The 27353-nt window shown below is 53.0% G+C and overlaps 11 protein-coding genes across 11 annotated transcripts; 5 read left to right on the forward strand and 6 right to left on the reverse strand.

Moving 5' to 3' along the window:
• Positions 1–1897: 1897 nt before the first annotated feature.
• Positions 1898–2689, forward strand: AYO21_01506 (hypothetical protein; the record flags this gene model as incomplete). The annotated part of the gene is made up of 1 exon (XM_022651488.1): positions 1898–2689. The coding sequence occupies one exon, from the start codon at positions 1898–1900 to the stop codon at positions 2687–2689; it is 792 nt and encodes a 263-aa protein (XP_022516001.1).
• A 466-nt stretch (positions 2690–3155) lies between these two features.
• AYO21_01507 (hypothetical protein) lies at positions 3156–4304 on the forward strand (the record flags this gene model as incomplete). The annotated part of the gene is made up of 1 exon (XM_022651489.1): positions 3156–4304. The coding sequence occupies one exon, from the start codon at positions 3156–3158 to the stop codon at positions 4302–4304; it is 1149 nt and encodes a 382-aa protein (XP_022516002.1).
• Positions 4305–4515: 211 nt separating this feature from the next.
• On the reverse strand, positions 4516–5408 carry AYO21_01508 (hypothetical protein; the record flags this gene model as incomplete). Its single annotated transcript, XM_022651490.1, has 2 exons — positions 4516–4803; positions 4893–5408. The coding sequence occupies 2 exons, from the start codon at positions 5406–5408 to the stop codon at positions 4516–4518; spliced, it is 804 nt and encodes a 267-aa protein (XP_022516003.1).
• A 581-nt stretch (positions 5409–5989) lies between these two features.
• Positions 5990–7433, reverse strand: AYO21_01509 (Membrane primary amine oxidase; the record flags this gene model as incomplete). The annotated part of the gene is made up of 4 exons (XM_022651491.1): positions 5990–6358; positions 6422–6922; positions 6969–7032; positions 7120–7433. 4 exons carry the CDS (start codon positions 7431–7433, stop codon positions 5990–5992), a joined length of 1248 nt encoding a protein of 415 aa, XP_022516004.1.
• Positions 7434–8180: 747 nt separating this feature from the next.
• On the reverse strand, positions 8181–10199 carry AYO21_01510 (hypothetical protein; the record flags this gene model as incomplete). Its single annotated transcript, XM_022651492.1, has 4 exons — positions 8181–8516; positions 8602–9354; positions 9439–9813; positions 9927–10199. 4 exons carry the CDS (start codon positions 10197–10199, stop codon positions 8181–8183), a joined length of 1737 nt encoding a protein of 578 aa, XP_022516005.1.
• A 601-nt stretch (positions 10200–10800) lies between these two features.
• Positions 10801–12428, forward strand: AYO21_01511 (hypothetical protein; the record flags this gene model as incomplete). Its single annotated transcript, XM_022651493.1, has 4 exons — positions 10801–11160; positions 11278–11528; positions 11624–12231; positions 12304–12428. 4 exons carry the CDS (start codon positions 10801–10803, stop codon positions 12426–12428), a joined length of 1344 nt encoding a protein of 447 aa, XP_022516006.1.
• Positions 12429–13724: 1296 nt separating this feature from the next.
• On the reverse strand, positions 13725–14967 carry AYO21_01512 (hypothetical protein; the record flags this gene model as incomplete). The annotated part of the gene is made up of 2 exons (XM_022651494.1): positions 13725–13882; positions 13944–14967. 2 exons carry the CDS (start codon positions 14965–14967, stop codon positions 13725–13727), a joined length of 1182 nt encoding a protein of 393 aa, XP_022516007.1.
• Positions 14968–16143: 1176 nt separating this feature from the next.
• Positions 16144–18398, reverse strand: AYO21_01513 (hypothetical protein; the record flags this gene model as incomplete). The annotated part of the gene is made up of 6 exons (XM_022651495.1): positions 16144–16718; positions 16801–17198; positions 17263–17563; positions 17639–17971; positions 18048–18129; positions 18207–18398. The coding sequence occupies 6 exons, from the start codon at positions 18396–18398 to the stop codon at positions 16144–16146; spliced, it is 1881 nt and encodes a 626-aa protein (XP_022516008.1).
• A 1271-nt stretch (positions 18399–19669) lies between these two features.
• AYO21_01514 (hypothetical protein) lies at positions 19670–22346 on the reverse strand (the record flags this gene model as incomplete). The annotated part of the gene is made up of 4 exons (XM_022651496.1): positions 19670–20405; positions 20545–20733; positions 20812–21437; positions 21501–22346. 4 exons carry the CDS (start codon positions 22344–22346, stop codon positions 19670–19672), a joined length of 2397 nt encoding a protein of 798 aa, XP_022516009.1.
• Positions 22347–23119: 773 nt separating this feature from the next.
• On the forward strand, positions 23120–24198 carry AYO21_01515 (hypothetical protein; the record flags this gene model as incomplete). The annotated part of the gene is made up of 4 exons (XM_022651497.1): positions 23120–23225; positions 23327–23555; positions 23629–24011; positions 24089–24198. The coding sequence occupies 4 exons, from the start codon at positions 23120–23122 to the stop codon at positions 24196–24198; spliced, it is 828 nt and encodes a 275-aa protein (XP_022516010.1).
• A 1331-nt stretch (positions 24199–25529) lies between these two features.
• On the forward strand, positions 25530–26278 carry AYO21_01516 (hypothetical protein; the record flags this gene model as incomplete). Its single annotated transcript, XM_022651498.1, has 2 exons — positions 25530–25618; positions 25723–26278. 2 exons carry the CDS (start codon positions 25530–25532, stop codon positions 26276–26278), a joined length of 645 nt encoding a protein of 214 aa, XP_022516011.1.
• Between the last annotated feature and the right edge of the window lie 1075 nt (positions 26279–27353).

The following is a 27353-nucleotide window of genomic DNA, read 5'->3' on the forward strand; positions in this document are numbered from 1 at the left end:
AACGAACCGATCACGATAGTAAGCGCCGTAGTTCCGAGTCGGCGATAAGGTATGGCTAAACTTAAGGAACGTACGGACGACGCGTACGAGTAAGAAACTAGACTAGAAAAACGCGAAGTATACCGTTACGGAGGTAATAGGTTCTCACAGCTACCGTCTAAATACCCCATCGGGTATTCATAATGTCTTCCACTTAGACCTCCTCCGTACGGCATTAACAGACCCTCTTAACTCGTAAAGAGCGGACGATAGTCAGCCTGCGCCCGTAATAGTTAGAAACGACGAAGAATACGAAGTAGAAGCGATCCTGAAGGATAGGGTCGTACGAAGAGGGAGAGGTTCTCGGCAGCAATACCTAGTGAAATGGACTAGGTACGCCGAGCTAATATAGGAACCAGCCGATGCACTATAAGACTCCGCTACGTTAGATGCATACGAGGCCCTCCAGGCTAGTGCCGAAGGAGAAGGGGGGGGTGTTATGATGGGTTAAACCCAGAAGGAGGCTCGGTTCTGACGAACCAGCGCCAAGACTAACGCCACCTCCTGATTAGACGAGGTATAAGGGATACCGAATCCTGGCAAACTGAGACACCGTACGTAAGGGAAGGTAAGGAAGAGAGATAAAAGGTAAAGGAAACGTAAGGCGTGTACGAAAGAGGAAGGATAAGGGAGAAAGGGGAAGACATTGAGTATCCCTTGCGGAGGAGCGTACGATATAAGGAAAGAAGGAGAGGACATTATTCCTCCTTCTCTCTCCTCAGATTTATCCTCCTTATTACTAGGTTAGCTAGCTAGTTACAGAACTCTTTCTAAACCCTTATAAATGTAACTATAAAAGGGTAATAAGCGTAGCTATATACTTATAAGGTGTATCCCGAATAGGTAACTGGGAATAGTATGTTAATATGTTAATATAGTCTATACTAATATATCGCTATATCGTAAGTTTCCTTTTTTAGTAGTTACGTACAGTACGTGACCTAGCCTTATCTTCGTTAGGCTGCCTCGACCCGGTAGACCTACCCCGGGGCGCCCCGCGCTCCAGGTCGTATGAAGGCCGCTTCTAACAGGTTTCTTTTATATTATAACTATCGCTACTCACTACCTACACAAGGATAACTCCTCTCTCTGTCTTAGATAGTTAAGTTTCATCAAGTCTTCTATAGTCGAGTAGTCATACCTATCGGTTCGATCCTATAATGAGCCTATCTATTACCTATTTAGGTAATCCCCCGAGTCCTCCGAACATATATAATTGGCGACGACGAGGTTAGATTGCGATATTTTAATAGCTAACTAAGTTAAAGGTTTTTTGTGCGAATAGATAGCGGAGTAAAATGACCGCTAGCTAATTATAGTGGTGGAAGATTCTGCCGAGTATTTAAGCGAAAACGCTGTTGTACGAAAGCGCTGTCGAAAACGCTGCCTGGAGGCATTCCCATTTCCTTGCGCGGCCCACCGTCCTCGGTTCGGCGGTTCCAACGACCCGCGCGCGCTGGCACAGGATGAATGTTTCAGGACCGAGGTATGATGCTCTCGGACCGCCCATGACCTGATGATTCGTTCGACGCTTGGAAGCGGATTTGATCTACCCTTTCCCCTTTCTGATTGCCTCGATCGTCTTTACGGAGCCTGCGCTCCACCTCCAGCAGACAGCCCGCAAAAGCTTACGAGAGGGGAGGTCTAAGGGAGGTGTTGGTGTTGACAGGGTTTCGTGATCACACGGAGGGGATATAAATGAAATGCTTCTTATTTCAGCTGAGCCTTTGACTCGTTCATCTCTTCGGTCAAGGTGCATCTATACATACCCGCGGTCCATCAGTTTCAGACTGTCAAATTGACATTGGCAAGTTTCAGCCAACATCGCACTGGGAAGAGAAAAATTGTCTGCTGTGTCATGGCCGACTTCAAATTCATCCTTCGCTCGGTCGAAGATGGTGTGGGAATCCTTCAGCTACATGACCCCAAGAAGAGGAATGCACTGGGCTGGGAACTACACCGCGAGATCATCCAAGCCCTCGAACTCTGGGCCTACGACGACACCGTCGCCGCAGTCCTTCTGGTGGGCAACGAGGACTATTTTTGCGCCGGGTGGGCACTCGACGTGCTGCAGGGTACCGACGCGGATGGCAACGAACGCACCAAGTTTGTCGACCTTGCCTACCAGCTGATGATCGCGCTCTACGACTACCGCAAGCCGACGATCGCGGCCGTGGCCGGCACCGCCCCGGGGTATGGCATGGACCTGGCCAACATGTGCGACATCACAGTGGCCAGCCGCAACGCGCTGTTTGGCAGCACGCAGGTCAAATATGCCATGAACGGCTTCTACCACGGCATGGTGCGCAAGGTCGGGGCCCAGCGCGCACGGAAGATGTTGTTCACTGGTGACCCCATCACCGCCGAGGAGGCGTTCCGCGTGGGCATGGTGGACGAGCTAGTCGCGGTCGGCCAGGTTCGCGAGCGCGCACTCCAGCTCGCCAAAAATATTGCCGAGGCCGGCGCCGAGTTGACTACGGTGCTTAAGGAGGTCGCACTCCGGGCGAACAACATGGACCATGTCAGTGCTACGGCGTACGAGTTGAGAGTCACCGCCGACTTGGTGCAACGAGGATTATTTACCAGAATGATTGAGAGCGGCTTACAGCGGATGAAGGCGAAAAGAAGCAGAGCAACTGAGCGACTCTAGAATTAGCGCTGCCGCGGAGGATTCTCTCGGAAATGCCCAATAAGTTTTGTTTGGGTCAGGGTAGGTAGTCATGGTAGACCATCGAAGGTGTCTTTCCGCGCAGCGCATTAGTCTATCCTCGGGACTGCCGTTTGTCTTAGTTTGCTCCGGCGCGGTGAACAGACCGTGGTTGGTCAACATCGGTTGGGACTATTCTCGCTTCCGCCGTGGGCCAGTGGTTTTGCATGTATCGGGCCACTAGGATAAAACTGCACCCTCTGCCGAGTAGTGGGGATGGACGAAGCCATGTTGCGAAGGCCTTGCCACTATAAAACGAGGCGATTGGGACTGCGTGCGCAATAATGTAAGATCCCGATAGGAGCCATTGGACGTGCCGCTTTGTCGACCGGCTTTCCATCGCACACCTGAATCTCTTGATATTTACATTACTACTAATTCTAACTGGCTCTCTCCATTGCGCCCCGAAATGGAGACTCAAATACCTGCGGTTATCTGTTATCCTCCCGCCGCCGGGCCTGACTGGAGGGCGGAGAAGGTGACGCTGTCGAGAAAAGTGAAGGAGCGTGAACTCAAGATCCGTATGGTGGCCACCGGCATCTGCCACACTGACATCTTTGTGTCGAGCATTCCGCAGGGTGTTTTCGGGGTCCAATACCCCAAAGTCGTGGGTCATGAGGGCGCGGGCATCGTCGAGGAAGTCGGACCGGGGGTGACGGTGGCCAGCGTGGGCGATCCCGTGCTACTCTCCTACAACTACTGTGGGCATTGTGATCTGTGCCGCCACGGCCAGGAGGTCTACTGTCTAGAATTTGCCCCGCTGAACCTGATCGGCCGGGACGATGTGCTCAAGACCGCCGATGGCCAGGCTGTGTTCGCACAATTCTTCGGCCAGTCCAGCTTCGCCATGTGCAATATCGTCTCCGAGGCTAGCGTCGTCAACGTGCGGGACTATGTCCAGCCGGGTGACGACGCTCTCAAGCTGCTCGCCCCGCTCGGTTGCGGTCTGATGACCGGGGCCGGCGCCGTCCTGAATGCCGCTCGTGCCCGACCCCACGACATCATCCTCGTCACTGGCATCGGCGCCGTTGGACTGGCCGCGATCATGACGGCAAAGATAATTGGGTGCAAAGAGATCATTGCCGTCGATCGGGTACCATCGCGACTCGAGATTGCAAAGGATCTCGGCGCCACCAAGGTCCTGGACACTAGGGCGCTCGACACCGCGGCCACGGCGACATTGGCCCAGGAGCTCATGAAGCTCGTCGAAAATCAGCGCATCTCAGTCGCCATCGAGACCACAGGTGCCGCGCCGGTGATCGAGGGCGCCATCGGGGCCCTGGGCAAGCGTGGCCGTCTCTTACAGGTTGGCGTACCAGCTCCGGGAGTCAACATCACATTGCCCATCAGCGACATGGTCATGTTCAACAAGGTTTTGGAATGCCATTTCCTGGGCGACAGCACCGCCCAGGTGCTGCTCCCCCGACTATTGGCCTGGTGGCGAGAGGGTCGGTTTCCGCTTGAGAAAATTGTCAAGCGATTCCCGCCGGAAAATGCCGTCCAGGCCATGCAGGAAATGAAGAGTGGAAGTACGATCAAGCCGATTCTAGTGTGGTAGTAATTGCAAAAAGACACACAGTTGCATTTAACACTCCTATATTCGAGTCTTTCCATCATCCAATTTTTTTTTCTTCTTCTCGTTAAAAGTCTGTCCACATTGAGATGAGACGGTATATGCCATCGTAGGAAAACTGCCTTCGCTCAGTCCGTGTACCGCGTACCGTCTTGAAGGATCTGATGAGGCATTAGAAGTGCCGGCGTTCACGCGGTCACAATTTCCCCAGCCGCTCTACCGCCTTGCTACGCTTCTCTTTGATCCTTCGCACGCCGTCCTCAGCTAACTTTTTGAACGAGTCCCGGCCCAACAGGTCGTTTGTGAAGCGCGTCTCGTAGTAGGTGGCCCCGATGTGGTCCATGTTTGGCACCCTTAAGCACATTTCCTTCAAGTTGACCGCCAGTTCCGAGCCTCGCTCCGCAATCTGCTTGGCAAGGGTCATCGAGGTGCTGAACAGCTGGCCGACTTCAGTCAACTCGTCCACGAGGCCGACTCGGAGTGCCTGCATGCGTGGTGGGACTTGTCAGTATGGACCCTTATATACATTGCCATCAAGAGGTATATCGAGGGGACATTCATGGTGCGGCTCACCTCTTCGGGTCCCATAGGATCACCAGTAAAGATCAACCTCTTGGCCCGCTGGATGTTCATCTTTCGGAACATGGGGTGGGTCATTGGGTTCAGACCGTACTTGACTTGACTGTTACCAAAGGCGGCATTTTTGGAGGCAATAGTGATGTCACAGAAGTTTGCTATGTCCAAGGCATACCCTGGACACATACCGGCCACGGCGCACACAGTCGGCTTGGGATAGTCGTACACGGTGATCATCAACTTCAGAGCAATATCGGAGAAGGCTTGTCTCTCGGCGCCACTGGTCGTTGCGAGAATATCGATCGCCCACCCCGAACTGAAGTACTTCTCATTTCCATAGAACAAGACGCAAGCCACCTGTTTGTCGTCCTTGTACTCGTCTAGCACCTTCAACATGTCGTGGTGGACCTGCCAGCCCAGCGTGTTGCGTTTTTCAGAGTAATTGATTTGAACTACACCCACGCCATCTTCAACCCAGGTGTTGACTGTCTGTAGCTTGGTGATCTGTGCCATGTCCACGATGATGGTTTCTCTTCCGATATGTCCTTATGGGCCGAAGTGTCATAAGAGAACAACCTGTACGTGAGCGCAAGATGCTATATACTTTCGCATGAGGGAATTCATCTTGATTTCCTTACCTGACTAGCCAACCATATCGCCGCCACCGGCATTACCCAATGGGATACGAAGTTCGGGACTGCCTCGGGGGCTCGAATTCGCTTATTTATACTTAGTAGAATCTTCTACTACTATAATTATCTAACCCAAAATTCTCTAGGATATCCATTCGTATAAATCCTATAAATTAGTTAGTAGATTAAAACTAACCTCATCGTCGCCTATTTATATAGTTAACCTTCGTATTAAGAACGTCCTAGTGTATCTAATAGCTAACTAGTGAGCTAGGGCGAGGCTCTTAGCTATATCGACTCGTACGGTAGTAGTATAGTATTAGGGTATCAGGAATGCCTTATTAAAGATGAACAGTACTCAGCGATAGATCGATTCCGTAGTAATAAATATCCCTTTACGTATTGTAGTGACAAGACTTAAAGCAGAAGAAGAGGATGCTTCTCGGTTACGAGGAGCATCCTTTAGTGATTTTCGCGACTGAAAAAGGCTTGATAGAAGAGTATTCGTCGCGGGACCGAGGTTCCTCGATCTTCTGATTTATTTTTGGTCTGCGGAGAATCCGCAAAGTGTTTCTGATAAGTCATTTGCTGATAAGTCTGAATCCGTTTGTTCCAATATATGTATTTCGAAGACAGGAATTTGATGGGCATGGCAACATCACTTCCCATGATCTTGGGCTTTGCCAACAGTGGCGTCAAGCAAGGCTTCATCTGACTAAGGGTTGAGACCATGAGGTTGTGCATGAGTCGGACCTTGGACAGAAAGACGTGGTCTTTAATCCACGTATTCTTTGGCATAACAAAATCTTTTATACCCGGTTTCGGCTTGCCCTTTTTAAGTTATGTCGCCTTTCACAACTTCGGTTCTCGCTGACGTTTGCGACTGCCTCCTACGCCGGTGACCTCGGCGCCAGAGAGAAGAAATTCTGGATACTCGAAATTGCCGTATCCTGGAGAGCCAGCACCGGTGCGCCAGGCACCGCCGTCGACTACGAGGACTTCCCCGTTTACGTAGTTTCCCGCATCACTGAAAAGAAAGACCGTGGCGTCTGCAATCTCTTTGATGCTGCCCCAGCGTCCCAGGGGTATGGTTCGACCGGCTGTTTGGCCAGCGTAGTGCTCCTTCGAGAGGCGGTCCATGCCGTGCGTGCCAGCAATAGGACCGGGAGCGATGACATTCGACGTCACGCCCAACGGACCGTACTCGATGGCCACGTTTGCTGAGAGTGCATCGACCCCAGATTTGGCGACGGCCACATGCGCCTGTAAGGCTGCCCCGGTGTAGTGGATGGTGGCGGACACGTAGATGATCCGGCCTCCAGGCCCCCCCCAAAGGTTTGGGCAGGGACGTCGAGGAGTTATACTTCTTGCAGGACGCCACGAGGTGTGGTAACACTAATTTCGTGATATTGTAGCATCCGAGGACATCAATATCCATGACCGATTTGAACGCGTTGGGCGAGAGTTGTGAGATGGGCGCAAGGAAGTTGCCCGCTGCTCCGGCGCTGGAAATCATCAACTCAACATTAGCATCGACTTCACCTATAAATGGATCGAACACCTGATTCAGAAGTTGAGGCAGACGAACTTACATGAGAAAATCAATTCCCCCGAGCTCTTCCACGCACTGCTTGACGGCGGCCTCCAAGTTTTCGACGTTACGGACATCCACTGCCCCAATACCCAGAACCTTGCTCCCCGGTCGAGCGGTGGCAATGTCTTTGGCCACTGACTGGGTTTTCTCAACATTGCGTCCGACGATGCACGCATTCGCCCCTAGGTGCACCAATGCTCGCACTTGCGCCGAGCAGATACTACCGTTTCCCCCGGTACAGAAGACGACTTTGTCGACGAAGAGGTTGCCCTTCCACACCTCCGACAGGTATTGATGCTTTTCCAGAGGCATTGCAATAACCTCGAAGGGGGAATCGATGCTGGTTAGTTACAAGATGAAGAAAAGTAGAGGGTATCTTGGCAGACGGATCTCTGTGTTGCGTTTGTCGGAGGATGTTACAGTCCACAAGTAAGCAGTTGAAGAGCATCATGATGTATGGTCGCTGGACTAATTGTCTCTGCTCATGCTTCCGCTGCCGCCTCGGCAGGAAGTTTCAAGGGCGAACCGAGGCCGGCGGATGAACCGCACTGGGTTAAACGATCAATTTTGACGGAGCCTATAACCAGCTCAGCTTGGTCTTTGGCTTCACACCTGGTACAGACTGATAGATTCGAAGGTTGGTGTCCGCAGGTCGTGTCTGCACTGCCTTGATGATTCCAACGTCCAAGACCGGGTTTGCCCAAATGGACACAATGACCATCGGCTGATCCATCAACCATCGTGACAGAATACGGCAGCAGACGCAGTATGATTCTAACTGAGGTTACTATTACAGTGTTGTGGATCTTCGTACTGTCTCAGGCTGCCCTGATCTACATGCTGCATCTCTTTCACAAGGACGAAAAACAGGATGGTATGAGCACTCTGGTTTGGTAACCACTTAGTGGAGATGCTGCCTGATTGATCCCACGCAGGATGATGGTCTTGACCCCGGCGGGGCCTAAGGAGGTGATAGAGAGCCTTGGGCTATCGTCCCATTCTCGGAACACCCATCCCCCCAGAATTGCTCGCCCTGAAACATTGGGCGTCTCTGAGAATTTACAATTTCGACGCTATGGCTTTCTTGTTTTGTGTCTCCTGGTCTCTGATGAGACGCCGGAGGGTCTTACCAGATGGGCTCCTCGGGATGATGTCGACAAATCGAATACCGCCAGCGAGCCATTTATGTCGGGCTTTCTGAATCTGGACGAGCTGTGTCAGCTCATGAGCCAGAGCCTCTGCACTGAGATCCGCTCCGATAGTTAGCGATCTCTGTACGTAGGCTTTGGGAATCTCGCCTGCCCGTTCGTCCGGGATTCCAATCACTGTACAATCTGCCACCGCCGGGTGCGTAAGTAGGCAAGCCTCTAACTCAGCCGGCACAACCTGTAAGCCCTATTTTCCCTCGGTGTTAGTCACGAGATACCTTCACCATTCGAGACGAGAGGATAGAAGAGAACGAGAGCGAAACATCTCATACCTTCACTTTAATAACTTCCTTCACTCGGTCCACGATGAAAATATGTTCATTACCAGCAGGGGACTGCCGAAACACAGCGATGTCACCGGTTCGCAGCCACCGACCATTTTCGCACTCCAAGAAGCTTTCTTTGGTGGCCGTGGGATCCCCCCAATACCCAAGAATGACGCCAGGCCCTTGGGCGTACACCTCTCCCGGTCGGTCAAGCTGCGTCACCTCGGTGCCATCCTCGGCCAAGAGCATCACACTGACCCCTGGAACGAGATTCCCGGCACTTCCCGCCCAAGGCTCGTGGCTACTGGTGAGAGAGATGGCTGCGCCGGCTTCGGTCAGACCATAGCCTTGCCGAAAGACCCAGTGGGGATAGTGCTTGTTGAGTCTATTGAGCGTCTCCGTGTCGAGGGGTGCGCCTCCACTGAGCACAGTTTGGATGCTGCTCAGATCGTGTCTTTTCAGCAAGTGAGGACTCTTCCCCAGGGCCACAATAATGGGAGGTACCACGGAGAAGATATTGATGTGGAACTTCTCCACAGACTCGAGCATTTGCTCCATCTGGAATCTGGGCAGGATAATCACCGAGTCTCCTCGATAGGTACTGAGGTGCGAGATGATAACCAACCCGTACACGTGTGACGCAGGAAGTAATCCCAGCGTCACCTGTCGCGCACTTGGGCCTCCACGGCCACGAAGTTCAAACAGGTTGACCTGCATGATGTTGGCAATGATGTTGCGATGCGAGACCGCAGCCATCTTCTGCAGGTCAAAAAATTAGCATCCGTACAAGTCGGAGGCCCTCAATAGCACCCCTTCCTCAAATATTGGAAACACATCTCATACCGGAGGACCACTCGTGCCACTGGAGTGGCTTAAATACGCAATTTGCTTTGCCGACTGCCCGGGAATCCACCTCGCCGCTTCAAGCCCAGGAAGGTCCTGACCTCGGCGCAAGAGTTGAGTCATCGTGGTGTATCCCAGACTTTCGCCCGAGACCTTATCGCCGGGCATGTCCAAGATGTAGATTTTGTTCGAAGGAATTCCACACATCTTCGCAGCCTCCTTGGCTGTCTCTACCAGATCCAGGACCGTGAATAGAGCTTTGGCTTTGGCTTCTCTGAGCAATGGGCCCACCTCATAGGCCGTGTAGGTGGCATTGATAGCTGCAATGACGCCATTCAGGCGATGTACTGCCCAATTGAGAGTCGGAATGTCTATCTGTGGTAGAGCAATCAATTGTTCTGACCACCAAAGATACACACACACACCCACACACACAAAAGGAAACCGAGAGAAAGAGGAGAGGAGAGCAGGGGAATTTCGAGACTGACTGTGTTGAGCGCAAACACCCCCACCACCTTATCAATTTCGCTTCCCTCGTTCACAGCCCAACCCAACTCTGAGGAAAGGGAATTGGCCAGGATCTCGACACGCTCCTTCTGTTCCACTGGTGTGATTGTCTTGCCCGAGATGCCGCAAACGTAAGGATTGAGCGATGTACTAAATGGTGCCCGTCCATACTGCTCGTCGAACATAAAGACTGGAAGCGACACATCCGGGATCTCGGGCAGAGGAGGTAGCCATGATGGCGGCGTGAAAACCATCTGGGCGGTGTTTGAGTCGTTGATCACGTCCACGCATGCGTGAAAGAATGAGTGACGAGGCGAGGCAGGCGCTGTGCTCTTCAAGACACCTGCTATGACGGTGGGTTTCGACGGGTCAACCTATGAATTTCCGAGAATTGGACTTACTTGTACCCTTGTTCAAGCGCGAATCCACCAACTGGGAGGGATGCCAGGGACCAGTAATAGAATCCAAAGCTCCGAGGTGTCCCGATCTGGTAATGCCGCTAGCGGGCGGACGATTCGATGCTACTTCCCGTGTCAGAGAATAATGTACCTAAGCCTTCGATCACCCCAATTCGATTATCACCAGCAACTCATTCAGGACATGCCCTTACTGTCAATCAAAGTGGATTTTCGGGCCTTGCTCGTGGACAGGAGGGAGCCGAGGGTCCGCTGGCTGGTCGGTTGTGGGCGTGACCGGTGGATCGCAGGGAAGAATCTGCCGCACTCCGGACACCGCAGGCAGGATCTTTGATTGAAAAAAAAAAAGCGGTCCTCGTCGTCTTTGAAGACAAAAGAAGTTGCATAGTATTTTGATCACAAAACCTCACGCACTCTCGCTTGGGTAACCACTTGCTAGATGGCGAACAGGAATGCCGTTGCTCCGGATGAGCCTCAGCTGGACTTGACCCCCTTTGCAGAAGCTCCCTGGCTCCTGGGTGTACCCTCGCCCTTCTACACAGACTCACATCGAGCATGGCAAAAAGCATGCCGTGCCTTCATCAACAAACATCTGAGTGAGCATGGCTTGCGCTGGGTCAAAGAAGGCGCTGTGCCAGTCGATTTGCATCGCACCTTTGCCAAGGCGGGAATGCTCATCCCTTGCTTGCCAGCACCACTCCCGCTTCAGCGTCTAAAGAATCTGGGCATCCACGAGCTGCTCGGGGTCCTGAAGCTGGAGGACTATGACTACTTTCATTTTTTGATCTACGTCGCCGAGGTATGTGCCCTAATAGCTGTCGGTCCTCATACACTGCAAAAGATGCCAAGGATCCAGCAACAGCAGTCTCTAGCCTCGTCTATCTTTCTTTTTTCTTGCTAATGGCATGGCTGTTAGCTCTACCGATGCGGTCTTTGGGGCCCAGCGGGAACTATTGTTCCTGGAATGTCTTTCGGAACGCCTCCAATTCTGCATTATGGAAGTCAGGAGCTGCAGGACAGACTCCTCCCGGGCCTGCTGACAGGTACAACTAGAACCTGCATCGCCGTCACGGAGCCTGGCGCCGGTTCGGATGTGGCCAATATTGAGACAACAGCCACCCTGGTCCAAGAAGGAAAATACTATAAAGTTGATGGCTCCAAGAAATGGTGAGTCTAAATTTGGTTTGTTAGAAATAATAATGTCATGGAAGGTACGTTGCTACACAAGGCACTTACAAAAATACTAACACATCGACTTACAGGATTTCCACCGGCATCTGGGCGGACTATGCGACGACCGCGGTACGCACGGGGGGGCCCGGCCCTTCCGGCATCTCCATCCTCGTGATCCCTTTGAAGGATACGCCAGGGGTGACCTGCAGATCTATGGACATATCTATTGGCAAAATGGCCGGCACCACCTTTATCGACTTTGACAACGTTCTGGTCCCCGCTACTAACCTCGTAGGCGAGGAAGGACATGGCCTCCGGTATATCTTGACTAACTTCAACCACGAGCGCCTCAGTCTAGTTATCAGCGCTATTGTACAGGCGCGCAAAGTGCTCAGCACAGCCTTTGCCTACACTAGCCGCCGTGAAGCTTTTGGCAAACGACTCATCGACCAGCCTGTCGTTCGACATCGCCTGGCCAAGGCAGGTGCTGCCTTGGAAGCGGAATGGTCGCGCACGGAGCAGCTCACTTACGCCATGAATAATCTGAGCAAACCCGACGCTGATGCTCTCCTGGGTGGCCAGATTGCTATGGCCAAGGTCGGGGCTGGCAAAGTGCTCGAGAAGTGCGTGAGCCATGCTCAGGTCTTGTTGGGTGGAAATAGCGTCACTCGGACCGGGCAGGGTGAACTGGTTGAAGGTGAGAAGTGTAGCGCGATCTATATTTCCTCGACAAACGAAAAAACATGCTGATCCAGAGTGCGCTCCGTAGTCATATCTCGCGAGGTCGGCCTGACACGAGTGCCTGGGGGGTCCGAAGACATCTTATTGGATCTAGCCATTCGTGAGCTGGCTAAACAATGGGAGCGCAAACTGAAACGGGGCGTCCAACTTTGAAGACGCTTGGATGTTGCTTTGCTTCTCAAACGGGCAGTATGGTTAACTCGTCTATCGTGGGGAGAACAATGTGCTAGAATGGGTGAGTGACAAGCGACAGAGGATGCAACCAAAAAAAAAACCATGGGAACATTGTACCTAGTTTGCCCATCCACTTTTACAAAGCATCAGTGCCTGGCCACCAGTAATGGTCACCCGACCGAAGAACTAGGCAAAAAGAGCAGATCGTACTGAACGCGGGGACGATTAAGTGGAGAGGGAGGAATTAAGACAGAGTCTGGTTGGCCTCACCGCTTGATTCCGGCTCCACATCGCACGACACGACACATTTTTGCTCCAACCACTTGTTTGGGGGACAGCGTCGATCACAATGTTGAAGAAAGATCCTGTCCAGAGAGACAAGAAATGGTTACAGGGTCGAGAATGTTGAGCGGTAGAACATTCTCAGCTTGTATTTATCTCGTAAGGATTGATGGTATGCACCCAGCTCTTCTTGTCGAAAGCGAAGGGGTTGGCATCCAACCCCCTCTGAAATCATGTGACTTTGATCACGTGATTTGCTTGTCACGTGATCCAATGTACATTGGCGTGGCGCCTGCCGCCAGTTAGTCGAAATCCTCAAGGAACCTTATTGGCACCTCATTTCTCGCCGAAATCCGAGGCAGGCTTTGCTCCGCGCTCAGAGCTAGTCTGTCACCCGGAACGAGTCACCCGATCTGCCTAGCCAAACCTCGACCGGAGAGAACCAAAGCTTAGGAATGCGGCGGATAAAACAACACCTGGAGCAAGCAACTTCGCCGCTGAGACTAATTTCGTGTTCTTGTTCCGCCATTGATCCTCCAAGGTCTCACCTCGCTTGAAGGGGACCTTGGCCGTCTCTAGAGGCTGAAGAAACCGAGGTAACGCGTATGGGGGATAACGCGGGGACAGAAAACGGTCGAGCCAAGTGGGAGGCGCCATGACAGCTCGGGTGTGAGTGAAAGTCAAGAAGCCGTGGACACCGTGGTAGTAACCGTGGCCGGACTCGCCCACCCCGCCGAAAGGGGCTCCACCGATCGCGGCATGCATCAAACAATCGTTTACCGTTACGCCTCCCGAACTGCAACTATCAAGAACTGTGCAAGAAATCCTTTAGCATTCCACTCGGAAAGGAGTGAAAGTGAGTGACGGGGATCTACTCACTGTGTTGCACTTCTGTCCGATCTTTGCTGAAGACGTACATTGCCAAAGGCGCTGGCAGACTAGGGATGCAAGGGTTGATCAGTAGATGTCATGCTTGTAGGGGAAAAAGCCTCTTTAAACTTGGTCGTGAGTGCGGCCACCGAGTTCGTGGGTACCCCAGAGGAGACCAACCCATCTCATCACATACCCGGCGATTGAAGTCTGAGCCTCCACAGTTGTTGCTTTGATGACGGGGCAGATGGGCCCAAAGAGCTCTTGTGACATGAGGGAATCTGCAGTCCCATGTATAGACTCGGTTAGCGTCATTCCGACATCACTGGAGGGCGAAAATACGGGGGTCAAGGGGCTTGAATGTGCCTTTTAGTGTCACATTCGTGACCATAGTTAAAGGGATGGCCAGTCGTGCTCTATCAGCCTGGCCTAGGCTTATGACTGTCCCGTGGGTACTGCCGAGCAACCCTTGCACGCGGTCGAAATGTCTCTCATTGATGATGGACGGCAAGCCACCGCTCTGGGCCGCAAAGACCGTCATCCAGTGCCGCAGTCGCTGTGCAAATTCGTCGTAAATGCACGGATCGGCAAAGACGTGGTTGACGGTCAGGCAGATCTGTCCGGCATTAACGGTCTTGGCCCAGGCAATTCGTTTCGCGGCTAGGTCGACATCGGCTGTCTTGCATACGATCGCAGGACCCTGGCCGCCCAGCTCGAGCACCGTCGGCGTAAGGTGTCGGGCCGCCGCTGCCGCAATCACGCGGGCGGTCCTGCTGGATCCGGTGAAGAAAATATGATTGTACTGGCATTCCAAAATCCACGTCATCTCTTCGGGACCGCCGGTGGCCAGCATCACGGCCGAGCCATCAAGATATGTCGAGACCAGCTCAGCCAACAACTGCTCTGACGCCGTGGCAAGCTCCGACGGCTTCATGACCACGCAGCAGCCGGCTGCAATTGCCGCCACCACGGGCTGCAACAGAAGAAGGAAAGGGTAGTTCCACGAGCCGATGATCAAGGCCACACCCAGCGGGTCCTTCCTGATTCGCACGCCTAGCATCCGGTTCAGGCTCATCCATGAGCCAGGCTTCTCGTCGGCCGCCCAAGCTTCGAAGCTCTTGAGCGTGCTCAGAATGTCCTCTTTCAATGTGAAGAGCTCGAGCCGACGTGACTCAGCCTCGGAACGATTCAAGTCGTGCTTCAGGGCGTTGATAATTCTTTGCTCGTTATCCACAATCATCCACCAGAGCTGCTTCAACTGCCACTTGCGCCATGCCAAGTCCTTGGTTCGCCCTGCAGCGAACGTCGCTTTCAGTATGCAGAGGGTCTCGTTGAATGAGTCTCGAGTGGTATAGGTAGGACGCATTGTGAGTCAACTCTCCAGTCTTATGAAAAGGTCAACATAAAAGGATGACCTTGGCAAAATCTGGACTGTAAAAGTAGCAGGTATTGAGCGAGTTGGGGCCCGAAGGGGGGGGGGGGGGCTTTTTGTTCGGTCGTAGATGATTTCTCGACTTTCCATCCGGACTCAAGCATCGAGCATCTAGCCAGACGGAATCCTTCCAAGCAAGCCCTGTAAGTGAAAGCGTAGGAGGACAAACGTCTCTTCCGTCTTTTCTCGGCCCATGTCACGCCGCGGCTGTAGTCTTCAAGGCAAACCTCCTCAAGTCAGCAGAAGTAGCACGTCGACTGGAGCCTGTAGTGCATGTTGCCGGGACCTCTACTGAAGACTGCTACCGGCCAAGACGCTTGATTCGGGTGCTAGCGTTAGAAAAGGGTGCGGGGGTTCCTCCACAACCAAGTGCATCAGGGGGAACAAGGACGTATCAGCGAGAGCCTGCCTTCCTAGAGGGGATAGCTTGACTAACTCAACTAGGAATTGCCGGCGGTGCCGAGATTACTGCTTTCATACTAGTGGATTTACTCAGATGTATCACGTGTTGTATCACGTTCGCTCTACTTCTGCTCATTGCGGGTGACCGGTTGCAATGACCATGATCTTCGTGTCAGGAGCTAGCGTACCTTCGTAGCTATGTAGACGTGACGAATCCCCTTGGACCCTTATAGTCGGACCATGTCCTCAAAGAATTATATCAATACGATATATATATATATATATATATATATATGTGCCTCTTCAGGTACCGGCTGTGCCGGTACTCTGCCTACCTCATAGGTTCACCCCCCTTGACTCCACTAGATCTTTTTGTCGTGGTATCATGTGTGACTACGGACGTTTAGAATTCCTATAATTTGTCGGGGGATGGGGGGTGCCCTTCGGAACATCAAGTATCGCGCCGCGGCCGGCTCACAGGCCAGTGCTAACTGAGGACCAACCCCATAGGAGAAAACCCTTCCTCCCGACTCTGCCTGCCATCCGTCATCTCCTCTTTTCGCATCCTTTTCGCGGCATCGCGCTCCTTTGTCTCATGTCTCCAATCTCAGATGACCAAAAGAGCAAAGAAGACGTCTGCCTGAGTCCGCCAATGACCATTCGCCAGGCAAGACAAGAGACCATCCATTGCTCACGTCTCTAAATGCATCATGAGACCCACGGCCGGTCGTCAATGATGGTCCCCTTTCCAGTATCGTACTTGACATTGAAATGACCGCCCTCGACGATTCGTATATCCACTATCGGCTGCAACTGAGGGCCGGAATCTGTGGTGAAAGCAATCAGAATCGTGGATACGAGACCGAATGATAGTGTCGAGTAGTAGACAATCTTGAAGGACTTGATAAAAGCGGTTTTGACTCCCAAGATGGCGATTTGAAGGGCTTGCGGTGACAGCTTGGACAACACGGGGTTCGTGGCCGCGCCCGTCGTGAGCGCTTCCAGCACCACAGGAATCAAGCTCGGATCGACGCCCAAGTGGGCCAATGGAATTGCCACCTCAGACACCACGTAGTCCTTGAGCTTGTTGGTCAAGACAAGGGAGTAGACCAGCGAGCCCGCGAAGTTGCCAATCGCACGCAGGAAGAAATGCGTCATGACCGAGGTGCCCAGGTAGTGGTGTGGCACGAACTGGAAGACCGAGGTGAAGCCCACCAGTAAGCCAGAGTAAGAGGCGTTGACCAGGCACGCCAGCACAGTGGACGCCGCCAAAGATCCCTCGGCTGCCCAAGAATGATCAAAAGTCAGCTGACGGTGTCGTCAAGGTAGGCTGTGACTGTCAAAGAACAAGGCTGCGCAACTTACAGACAATGGCTTGTAGGGCGGCAAACAGAGTGAGCAAGACGCATAGACCCATCATCAACCAGTTGGAATATCGCCCGAGCCTCTGCAAGACCCGACCATAGATGGGAGCTAGAAATACGCCTGTGATCTGAGGGGCCGAAGCGAACCAGCCGGCCTTTAACGTGTCCTTGGTGTACAGGAGCTGAACTTGCTGAGGCCAGATGACCGACGTGGAGGATGCCACTAACGCACACAGGAGACTGGGTGCCAGGAACAGAGTATACCTACGAAACTGGCGGAAGATTGACCTGGGATACATTGGATATGGGAGTCGAAGCCGCATGAAATACTCGAATGGAATGATGGACACGATCATGACGATACCCACAACGAGGGGACCCAGAGTCTTTGCATTTCCCCTACGGTAAAAGATTCAGTCAGAAACATCCAACATCGTCTCAAGGCAAAGCCCACGACACGTACCAAGGATAGATGAAGAGGCCGAAGGCGGCTCCCACCAAGGCGAGCTGGGCGCCGAATGCGATGAGCGAGCACCCGATCCAATCAAGGCTTAACAGCTGCTGCCATCTTGTCTTGCCTTTCTCTTTCACGTGCTGGTCGAGTGGATGGTACCAGAAAAATATGAGGACCAATGCCAGGAGGTTCAACGCGAAAGGAATCCAGAAGGCCACCCTCCACGATTGGTGCAGGGTGATGCTGGCCGCTGTAGACGTTTGATGACCCGTCAGCGATCCGACATGTCCACATTCCGGGCACGTTCGGGCTAAAGCTAGCGAGAAAGAACAGACGGGAGGGCCATTCAGGTGACACTTTATGGCTTTACAATTTATTCACTCACCTATGATAGGCCCAAACGCCTGTGCAGGAGCTGAAGACGCCCACAGACATCCAAAGGCGAAGGGGCGGGAGGACCGTGGCACAATCTCCGCAAGCGAGGCAATCACCACTTGTTTGAACAAGATTCCGATGCATGTGATGATCTCTGTGCCGAAGATTTGGTCAATGCCATTGACATTGGCCGTCGTCACGTTACCGATGGCGGCCAATAAAACACCGGCAAGCAGGAATCTCCGTCGTCCGAAGATGTCACTGATATATCCCACCACTGGGGCGGCCGGCGTGGCCACGATAGGAATGATACTGCCAGTGAGGATGTAGAACCTGTTCGGGCCTATAAGGTGGCCAGCAAGCGATCAGTATGTGCGCATCCATGGCCACAAGCGGAAAATCGCAGAAGGGTCTTCTACCATAGATTTGGTTGATCCTCGCCGCCATTTGGGAAGAAAGGACCAGAGCGAAAGCGTCGGCCAAGAATGCTACCGCCAAACCCTGGAGAGGAAAAAATCGTATTAATCAGGATGAACTTGGAGGATGCGTTGTGGAGAGCCTCGAATATCGATACTTACCGAGATTGCCAAAGCCTTGGAGGTTGTGAAGCAAAAATCGGCCCGCGCATCGCCGTCGCCCGCGTGCTCGAGATGCTCTTGCTTGTCATCCTGACTAGAGGGAGGCTTCTCCAAGTTGTGGTTAGCCTCGAAGGGGCTGGTGTCATCAAAGACCTCATTCTCATGGTTAGCTTGGTGGGATTTGGGGTCCATTGCTGCAGTCCCAGGGAAGTGTGGAGGTATAGTGAGAAGAAAATGCAGCATGGAAATATCTAAAGAATTGGGAAAAGGCTAGAAAGAAACCGGAGAGTCCTACTTAATATAGCATGATCGTTACAGGTAGTTCAGCACTGTGCAGTGCTAGATGTGACCGCTCGGCGCACAGGGCTCTGTGCAGTCCACATACACTCCTCTCCCCAGACTCAAGATGCACCCCCATAAGAAGCCGGAAGCGACTCGGCTCCCCGGGAAAGCCTCGCAAGCTTTCAGAGCGCCCTGGATCAAAACGGCTCGGTTTGAACAAACTTGACTTAAGCACTGGTGCTTCGGAGAAGAGGAATCTGAAAGGCAGCCGAGTATCAAGTTCACCGTCTGCAGAGACGACGTTCATCCCATGTGGAGAAGCCGTGCTGTTGCTGTGTGCTACTTGAGATCGATGGTTTTCCGAGGCCCCGGACGAAAACATTTGACATAGTCTGTGACTGTTAACAATTTGCGGGTTATAGATGTGTCAAAAGGCGAGATGGCTCGGTCGTCATCTCGAAAGAGCGGTATACGCGCGCTCATTTGTGGATCGACGTGTTTGTTCGAGAGGGAAGAGATAATTGGATCGACGCCAAGGAGCCGCCAATCCCAAATAGTCATCGCTGTGCTGGCTGGAGGGCGAGAGCTGGTGGGTATCTGGTCTGAGAGATTTATCCTCCTATTCCTCATTGATGGTCCTCAATAGTGATCATGGGGAACCAGACACGCCGGAAGCTGAGATGATGTCTTAGCTCAGTATGATTGGGTAGCGTTTCCGACATGGATCAATCAGTCACATCGAGATTGACTCGCGATGTCGTCCGGTCGTGGGCGGCCTTGTTGTCTGTCCGACCAACTCGGAACGTGAGCTTCGGCCGAGACCAACCAAGTCCGTAATCGCACCGAGGCCTAGCTACCACCGTCCGCGATATGACGGGTACAATAGTTTCTTAGCCCCGGCCCGGCATGGTACGCAGTCAAGGAGGGAGGGCATATGTTCTACGGTGCGGCATCAATAGTCGAATTTAACAGACCTGGAGTATGGTCTCGTAAGTATTGAATAGAGGAGCCCAGCCTTGTCCCACGCCCATCCCAAGCGGCCCTCAACTTTTTTATTTTGCATGACGTTTGCAGTTTCCGTGTTAGCTGCCAGAGGAATAGACGTGCCGATTGTCCATTGCGTCCTGTAATGCCTGTGATTTTCTCGCTATTTGGGTGGGGGCGAACGGTGTTCTATTATCTCAGAGTTCTGCATCGTTATCTTGGTGTTCGAGAAATTCATCCCACGAAGTCAGTGTACCCAGAGTCGGAAGTTCCATGGGGAACACGGAATCTATCGCGGGTCCCGGGGAGGCATCCGATTCGCCATTGAACTGGTCTCCAGGGTTCACTCTACTACCCATAGTCGAATGTTCTATCTCTTCCCGTGGTCCCGGGCCAATCGGAGGATAGAGGAACATGTTGTGAATGCCAGGCCATGGATCCTCATCCAGAGTCCCTAGTTGGGGGAGCCGGAGAATTGGTGACCCGATTCTGGTTGCTTTGATCGCCGCCGATGCAGGCGTGAAGAAGTCTGGTCGAAGCTGCTCAGGCAAGTCATGACGTCCGACCCGTTCCCCGCGGGCGATACAAAAGTTCAAAGTCGTGGTGACCTGCAGGTACAAAGCGCGGTGTTGCCTGAGGAACTCACACCAAGTGTCCTTAAACGACGAATTCGAGACCGCACTGATCGAATGATGGGCTTCTGGCAGCGAAGGGTCGGTTGTACTTTCATAGACGGGTGGTGCCGAGGGTATTGGAATTAGCACCTCAATATGATTGAAGACAGGATCGATCCCATCCCACTTGCTCTTGTATACTTTCATAGCAGTTTGAAGTGTCTGCAGACATTGATGTAGAGTCACTGATTCGGAGCTTTCGGTGTCGAGCTGGAAACCAACTTCAAGGACCTTGAGCGGGAGGGCCGTGTATGCAGGTCTGCCATATGCAAACAAATAGTTTAGTGAGAGCTGCGACTTGGCAAGCGGCGAGATCATACCACAGGAGAGGTAGTTGGACGGGGGTCGGCAGGGAAGGGAAATTGGAAGATATAAGACTGGTGAAGGGCTCGCCTTACCCTTGCATATCCAATTTGGTCTCCAAGCCGCGCGCGCACAGATCGCCGGTGGCTTCACAAATAGACATGATGCCCTCGTAGATTGTTTCTCGCGCCACACGGAGCCTAATCTCAATCAAGACGTTCGCGTACGACGGATAAAAATGAGAAAGAAGAAATTCGGTGGAATAGAGAGCGATCTCGGCGGTGCTGTGGTTTTCCGGCGGTCAGCTAGGTGCGGTTCGTTGTCGAGTCAGGAATCTGGAGGAGGATGGACATGATGCGTACCGGAACGACATGCTCAGTAACCGGTCAAATAGTATCAGAGAAATGTGCAATGGAGTCTTCAACGACGATTGCAGGCGGGCGGATTCTGACCATTCTCGTAGATCTTCCTTACACTGCTCTATCCGGAGGAGAGTCTCTGAGTAGTCACTGAACGAGGATATCTGCGGCACCACTGAGTCACCAGGCGGGTAAATGAGGGTCAGCAGCTTTGATAGGGCGATGGCAAGCTGAAGCTGGCGTAGAAAGAACCGCGCCAGATGTTTTTGCGTGGTTTGATCATACACCAATGACCCGTCGCGATCGCTCTCCAGGTCGGCGAGGGTCAACGCAGGCAGCCGCACTGGGTTGAACGTGTCCAAGGTGACATGGAGTGGTCGCCTTGATCCTAATGAGATCAGTCGGTCCCGAATGATACAGCACCACCATAGCCTCGTCCAGAGATCCTGCCCTGCGGTGTTGTGGGTATTGCCGGGACTCGGTCGAGCTGCCGTGGCGTACCGCACGGCCGTCATGAGCCAGAAGCTGTTTCCTTTGGCCATATCGTTGTTGGAGCTAATGAGGGATAGGATCAGAGCCCCCTGCGTAATGGTGATCGGGTCGTCTTCCCACCCCAAATCATAGAGGAGCTAACACCATCAGCAAAGGCGGGGGAAATTGTATTAGCTCTCTAGGGCGGACTCGGGACTTACATAAGCTCGGCGACACAGAGACTGGCGTGCAGCTTGATGGTCTCGAAATCCGCAGGCACTTAATGTGCCTAGAGGGACAAACTGTTGACGAGCACGACGAGTCAGTTCGAATTTGTGCATTGTCCGTGGTCCGAGAAGGACCCCACAGGCATCTACAGGTCTTACCATTGAACTCGCCGCCAGCACGGCTTGGAACACAAACAAAGACGGAGGATTGGGGACGGTCTTGTCGCCATCGATGTCAATGAAGGCTTCGCAGAAGTCGCGCTCATGCAGAACCGGTAACATGGGTTGAATGTATAAGAAGTACTCTCTCAAGAAGATGTCGAGCACGGGATTTGGTGGAACCTGAAAACAGCCGTTATCTTCCAAGAATCTTACGTCGGAGGGGCAAAGCCGATCCAGCATGGGGGACTGTGAGAAGAGCTTGTTAACCCTTGGTAACGACGGCAAGGACTCGTTCCAAGACTTTGGCAACTCGATTGGCGCCGATGCAAGCAGAGACAAGTCGTTCGAAGCCGCGTGCGGCCGCTGGGATAGCTCTGGCACGAGATGCGTGGCGCGCGAGCGATCGGAGAGACGATGTTGGCACGCATGGATAGCCTGGACCACGTCCTTGAGTCCGGTGTCTCGAGAACATGAGAGGAAATCGAGCCCGCTATGCTGCGTGAACCAGTTGAATATTCTGTTGAAATTCGGACTGTGTTCTTCATCTGCCCGTGTCCCATCCAGGCCCGCGAGACTGTTGTCGAAAGAGTGGTCATAGACGCTGCCGGTGTATGCCGTCCCCGAGTCTCCTGCAGTGAAAGCCAACAAGCATTGAGGCCTTGGTGGAGACAATGGCATCTGCCGTTCGCTGGCCGATGGTTCATCGTCCGAGGTAGATGTACGAGCTTGTAATCCTGAGTCTTCGCTGAGCGGTTTGAGCCTGGAGCAGAGCCTGAGATTGACTGGTCAGGAAACGAAGCTCATCTTCTTTTAGTAGCTTTAGGGGCAGCGCCGACCTTTTGCGTGAGCTTTGTAGGACTTCACACGAGAAACCCTCGATGCGGCAATGGGAGCACGGCAGGCCGGTGTTAGCGACGTCGCAACGAATCTTCCGTTTCCGACACGACAAGCAAGCCCTGGCCGCCCTCTTCGGGACGCTGGATGCATCTACAATGCGAAACTTGCTTGGAGGCGGAGCCATAGTCGCCGTTCTGTGGCTTGTCGAGGGCCCATCGAGAAGGAACTCGACAGTCAGGTTGGGCTGGCGGGCCTAGACAAGGAGTGTCAGAGATGGTGCCTGAGCCGTTGTGATCCGGTCTGGGGTTGAGAATATGTATTGTCGCGGAGTGACACTGCCCTCGCATGCCGTGACCAGTCCAAGTCAGTCCTTCTGGGGTGAAGCTTGGTGGTACCGAGGCAAAATCTCCACCGTCCTACAGTTCTAATTAGTAGCCCACACGCCTTGGGCAGGCCCTGCCTCCTAGCCCCCAATAAGTGTCATCGCGGGCTCCTAGTGCAGATAGCTTCTGAGTATTCCTGGCTCACTACATCTATGTACTTATGTTCCTATATGAAGTCTTGTATTTTGGATCCATTCTTCCTCCACCATAGTGACCCCGCGATACCTGACCATGGCGGCTTCTACAACGTATCGACACTTTAAGGTCTCGGTGCCCCACGAATATGTCGCTCACGTTGAAATCAGCCGGGCTGACAAGGTGAATGCCTTACAGAAAGGTGAGTGACATGTGGGAAATACTCCCCCACGAACCTCCGGCCCTTCATCTCATGGTTTTGTATCTCACAGCCAACTTCATTCCAATATAGCATGTGGTTAGAGCTTCGACAGGTCTTTGATGACCTCTCAGAGGATGCTTCCGTGCGGGCGGTTGTGCTGTCGGGCGCCGGGGATCGGGGCTTCTCTACAGGGCTCGACTTAGTTGCCGCCCAGTCTCCTGGCACCCTCTTCAATCCGCTCCCAGAAGACATTGCGGATGGTGCACGATACGCGGCACGGGTCCGAAAGTTCGCTGTCCGCGCGCAGGACTGCGTGACGAGCATTGAGCGGTGCGAGAAACGTACGTTGTTCCTCCTCCCCGCTGACAAGCCCGGGTGGCCCGGCTCATGCTAATCTGATCAGCCGTCATCTGCGTCCTGCATGGCATCACGAGGGGCTGGCCGTCGACATTGCTACGTGTGCCGACCTATGGCTGTGCACGTCCGACGCGACATTCAGCGTCAAAGAGGTCGATGCGGGACTGGCGGCCGACGTGAGCACCTTGACCCGGCTGCCCAAGATTGTCGGCTCATACGCTTGGGTCAAGGAGGTCTCGCTGACCGCCAGGGTCTTCGGGGCGGACGAGGCCCTCCGTGTGGGTTTCGTCAACAGCGTCTGGCCGACCAAGGCTGCCGCACTTCACGAAGCTCGCCGCATCGCGGTCGTCTTAGCAAGCAAGAGCCCGGTGGCTGTACAAGGGACCAAGAACTTCCTGGACTGGTGTCGTGACCACGACATTACCACCGGTAAGTAAACTGAACCCTATCCGGCCCCTAGCCCAAGCCTCAAGCCCGGGAAGCTCAATCTAAGACCGCGAGTGTAGGCTTGAGGTATACCGCCATGTGGAATGGCGGCGCCTTGAACACCAAAGATGTTCCCCATGCGATCGGAGCCATCCAGGGCAAATACAAACCCAGATTTGAGAAATTGTGACCGAGGCATATGTGTGTATATATATATTGTTCCGGGGCTCAGGTCGGCAACGAGAAGACACTCAGAGCTTTGACTCTTCTATAGGCAAATCTGAGGGGTGCAGGCCCATGATCACCATGCTTTTGTCCCACATATTTGGGCTCCTGACTCTCGAGGATTCTGCTAAAACTCATCGTGCTTATTGGCGTTTGACGACTTCAATCAATAGTGTAGAAATCGGGAGAAAGCCAGCCATAACCGTCACGTAGCTGGTTGTCCATGCCAATGACTTGGTTGGTACCTTTGGGTCGCATCTCTTTTTGGCACTGGACCTCCTTTTTGACTGCCAAGCTTCCCAGCCATATAATTCTCATGCCTGTGCGGAGACGTTTACAGCAGCCGCTTGAGACAGAACGAGAAGCGACGGGTAGGTACGGCCTTCGAAGGTGAACAGGTTCAACAACTGCGGCCATGACCGATGAGGCTTGCTGCTCTCAAAAAGCCGTTGACCAATAGCTTTTCATTTGCCGGCCGAGAGGGCGGTCGAGGTTTCTCGAGAGCTCCGGGATTACTCAATTGGACACAGTACCGCGGCTGTGTACAAAAAGATCCCACGACCGCGAATTTTTAGTGCCTTGGCACGCAGTGGAGAATATTCACCTTTAGCTCGAATCACATTTTACAAACAGAGCACCGCGGAGGACAATATAGTCTCCCTCGCCTTTAGATAGGACTCTCTTTTTCAACTTCGTCTTCAGAGCAGCCCTTACAGTAGATTTCCTCTACCATTGCGCCTTCGTGCCCACGGCGCTACGACTGTCTTTTGCCATTGGCCCTGTTCTCTGCCCGAACGTCTCACGCAAGACATGCGATACTTGACAGTCGTCTGCTTATCTATCGTACCTTTCTGGATTGTATGCTTGTAGCGTCACTCGTGCTGTATTGGCCCCATACCACCCAGACACTTCCTAGTGAGACCGATCCACATGGAGGTAATGATTGAGCAGCGCTTGACTGTGTTTGCGACGATCACAGAAGATCCGTTCGTACTTGCACTGAGTGTCCGAGCATGGACAGAACTGCCCATCCCCCCATGGAATCATTGTCAACACACATTCTGGTCTCCTAGAAAGAGAATTATCTCGCATAAATTTGCATTGGCATATTAAAAACATGACTCTCCTAATCGATCTTCAGGAAATAGTGGCGACTCCCAATGTACCAACGGCCCTGCGTGCTTGTTTTATCCAATCCAGTGCCGACGGAGTTTTTCAATAGTCACTCGGCCCGTCAGTCGAGGTTGCGCGGATTCCGGATGCTAGCATGTCACACTACTCCCATCTCATGATCAAATGTCGTCTCCGGAAACGGATGCCGCCGCCTCTGGCTCGAAGAGAATAAAGGTGGAAAACGCGGGGGACGATCAGGACGTCGTCGTCATGTCAGACCTACCTCCTGCTAACTCTACAGGCTCTGAGCCTGACCAGCAAGCCGGGAACTCCACCAAAGGAAATAGCCGTCGAGCCGTTTCAACTCTCCGGCTAGTGATCAGCGAAGCGGAGCATCGGACCCACCACCCAACAAGAATAGTGCCGAACCAGTGGATGACGACGCGGAGCCACAACTCTTGCAAGATGACTCTGGTGGTCTCGAATTATTCCCTGGCGCCCCCTGTGTCACCGTGGCCATGCGGTGCAAACGGCAGAATGATTCGTCACCGATGTACCTCAACCGTTACGGGCCTCGCCGGTGTTGCTGGTTTGTGCGGATCACGGACCTGAAAGGCTCAGTGGACGTTGAGAAGCTCCAGGATGTTGCTTACAATTACGAGCGCGTCTTGGACTATCCGAGGAGAAAGGGTGAGCCTCGCATAGGGGCTAGCAGCGTCCAAGGCATTATCACCATTGTTTGGGATTGTCAAGGGTTCGAGGATGACCCGTTACAAGCTGCCGAACTCTTGAACCCCAAGAAAGTAAAACAGGCCGACACTTTAAGTACTCCAAAGACTCGCCAAGACTGGTTGAAACTGCCTGGACACAAACTGGAGAGGTATCGGGCAACTCACGTCGAAGTGAAATTCAATCAGACCATGGAAAATTGATTTCCGGAAGAAGGTCCCATTAGCACTCGATGGGAATTTGGCTCTCTATACAAGGCACTATATCGCCGGAGCGGCCAAATATGAGACCGAGACCAAAGTGTACAACTCAGCTCTTACTCAAGCGCGTCGATTTCTCGAGTGGTATCGAAAACACCGCCCTGAAAGCTTCGACAAAACCGGAGTTTAGATGAGGTCGGAAAGCCGGGAGCCCACCGTGCAGACATTCAAAAAGTCTGCCACTCCTGATCCGAAGACACAAGCCACAGCAGGAGAGACCTCTTACTCTGTCAGAGACTGCTTCTGCATGCGGAGGCGATCAGACCCAAGAAGGTAGCCCAGCTACACCACCCACAAAGCCTGGTCAAGGGCCAGGGTCAAACAAGCCCAGTCGGGATCTCGTAGAGAGATCGGCAAGAAATGCGTTCCGAATGAGCACGGGCAAGACAGAAGGGACGATGGACGAGGAAGACCAATTGACTGTTGACGTGTTCGTGTCACTGCACTTCAGAAGCACGGGTACGTGTAAACCGTAGCCACAGCAGGTACTCGTTGTCAACAAATGGAGCCTTGGGTGGAGCAACAAGGTAACTCGCGCTTTCTGCATTACGAGAAGGTAGTGGCTTCTCTCAACCACGGGATCTTCACTACGCACAAAGCTGGACCAAAAGCCTGAACACAAGGAGTACTAGCTGGATTCCACAGCCACATCATCATACAGTTCCGGATCATGCTAATCTAATGAGTAAGGACATTTGCGATTTTCCTCCCGAGGCCACTGCCTGTGTATGCGAGTCGGATCAGTATCTAGCTCGGCGGCGGGCACTGTCCAACCACTGGCTAGTCCGATTCCGATCTACTACGTCCGCTCTGGTCCCTCTCTCCGGCTCGCCATTACCACCGCAGCGCTAAGTTTCGAGTCCTTCTCTGAGGCGTCCGTGTAGAGGACCGCCTCTGAATGTTCGATTAATTCAGCCACTTTGTCCAGAGCTTGTGACCTATTCTAGGTCCATTGTGATCTCAATTAAGTCGGGCTAGTTCCAGGGTGGGAGGGGGGTTAGATCCATGGTCTCCAACG

The sequence above is a fragment of the Fonsecaea monophora genome (assembly GCF_001642475.1).
Source record: "Fonsecaea monophora strain CBS 269.37 chromosome Unknown Scaff6, whole genome shotgun sequence".
NCBI classification, from domain to species: Eukaryota; Fungi; Ascomycota; class Eurotiomycetes; order Chaetothyriales; family Herpotrichiellaceae; genus Fonsecaea; species Fonsecaea monophora.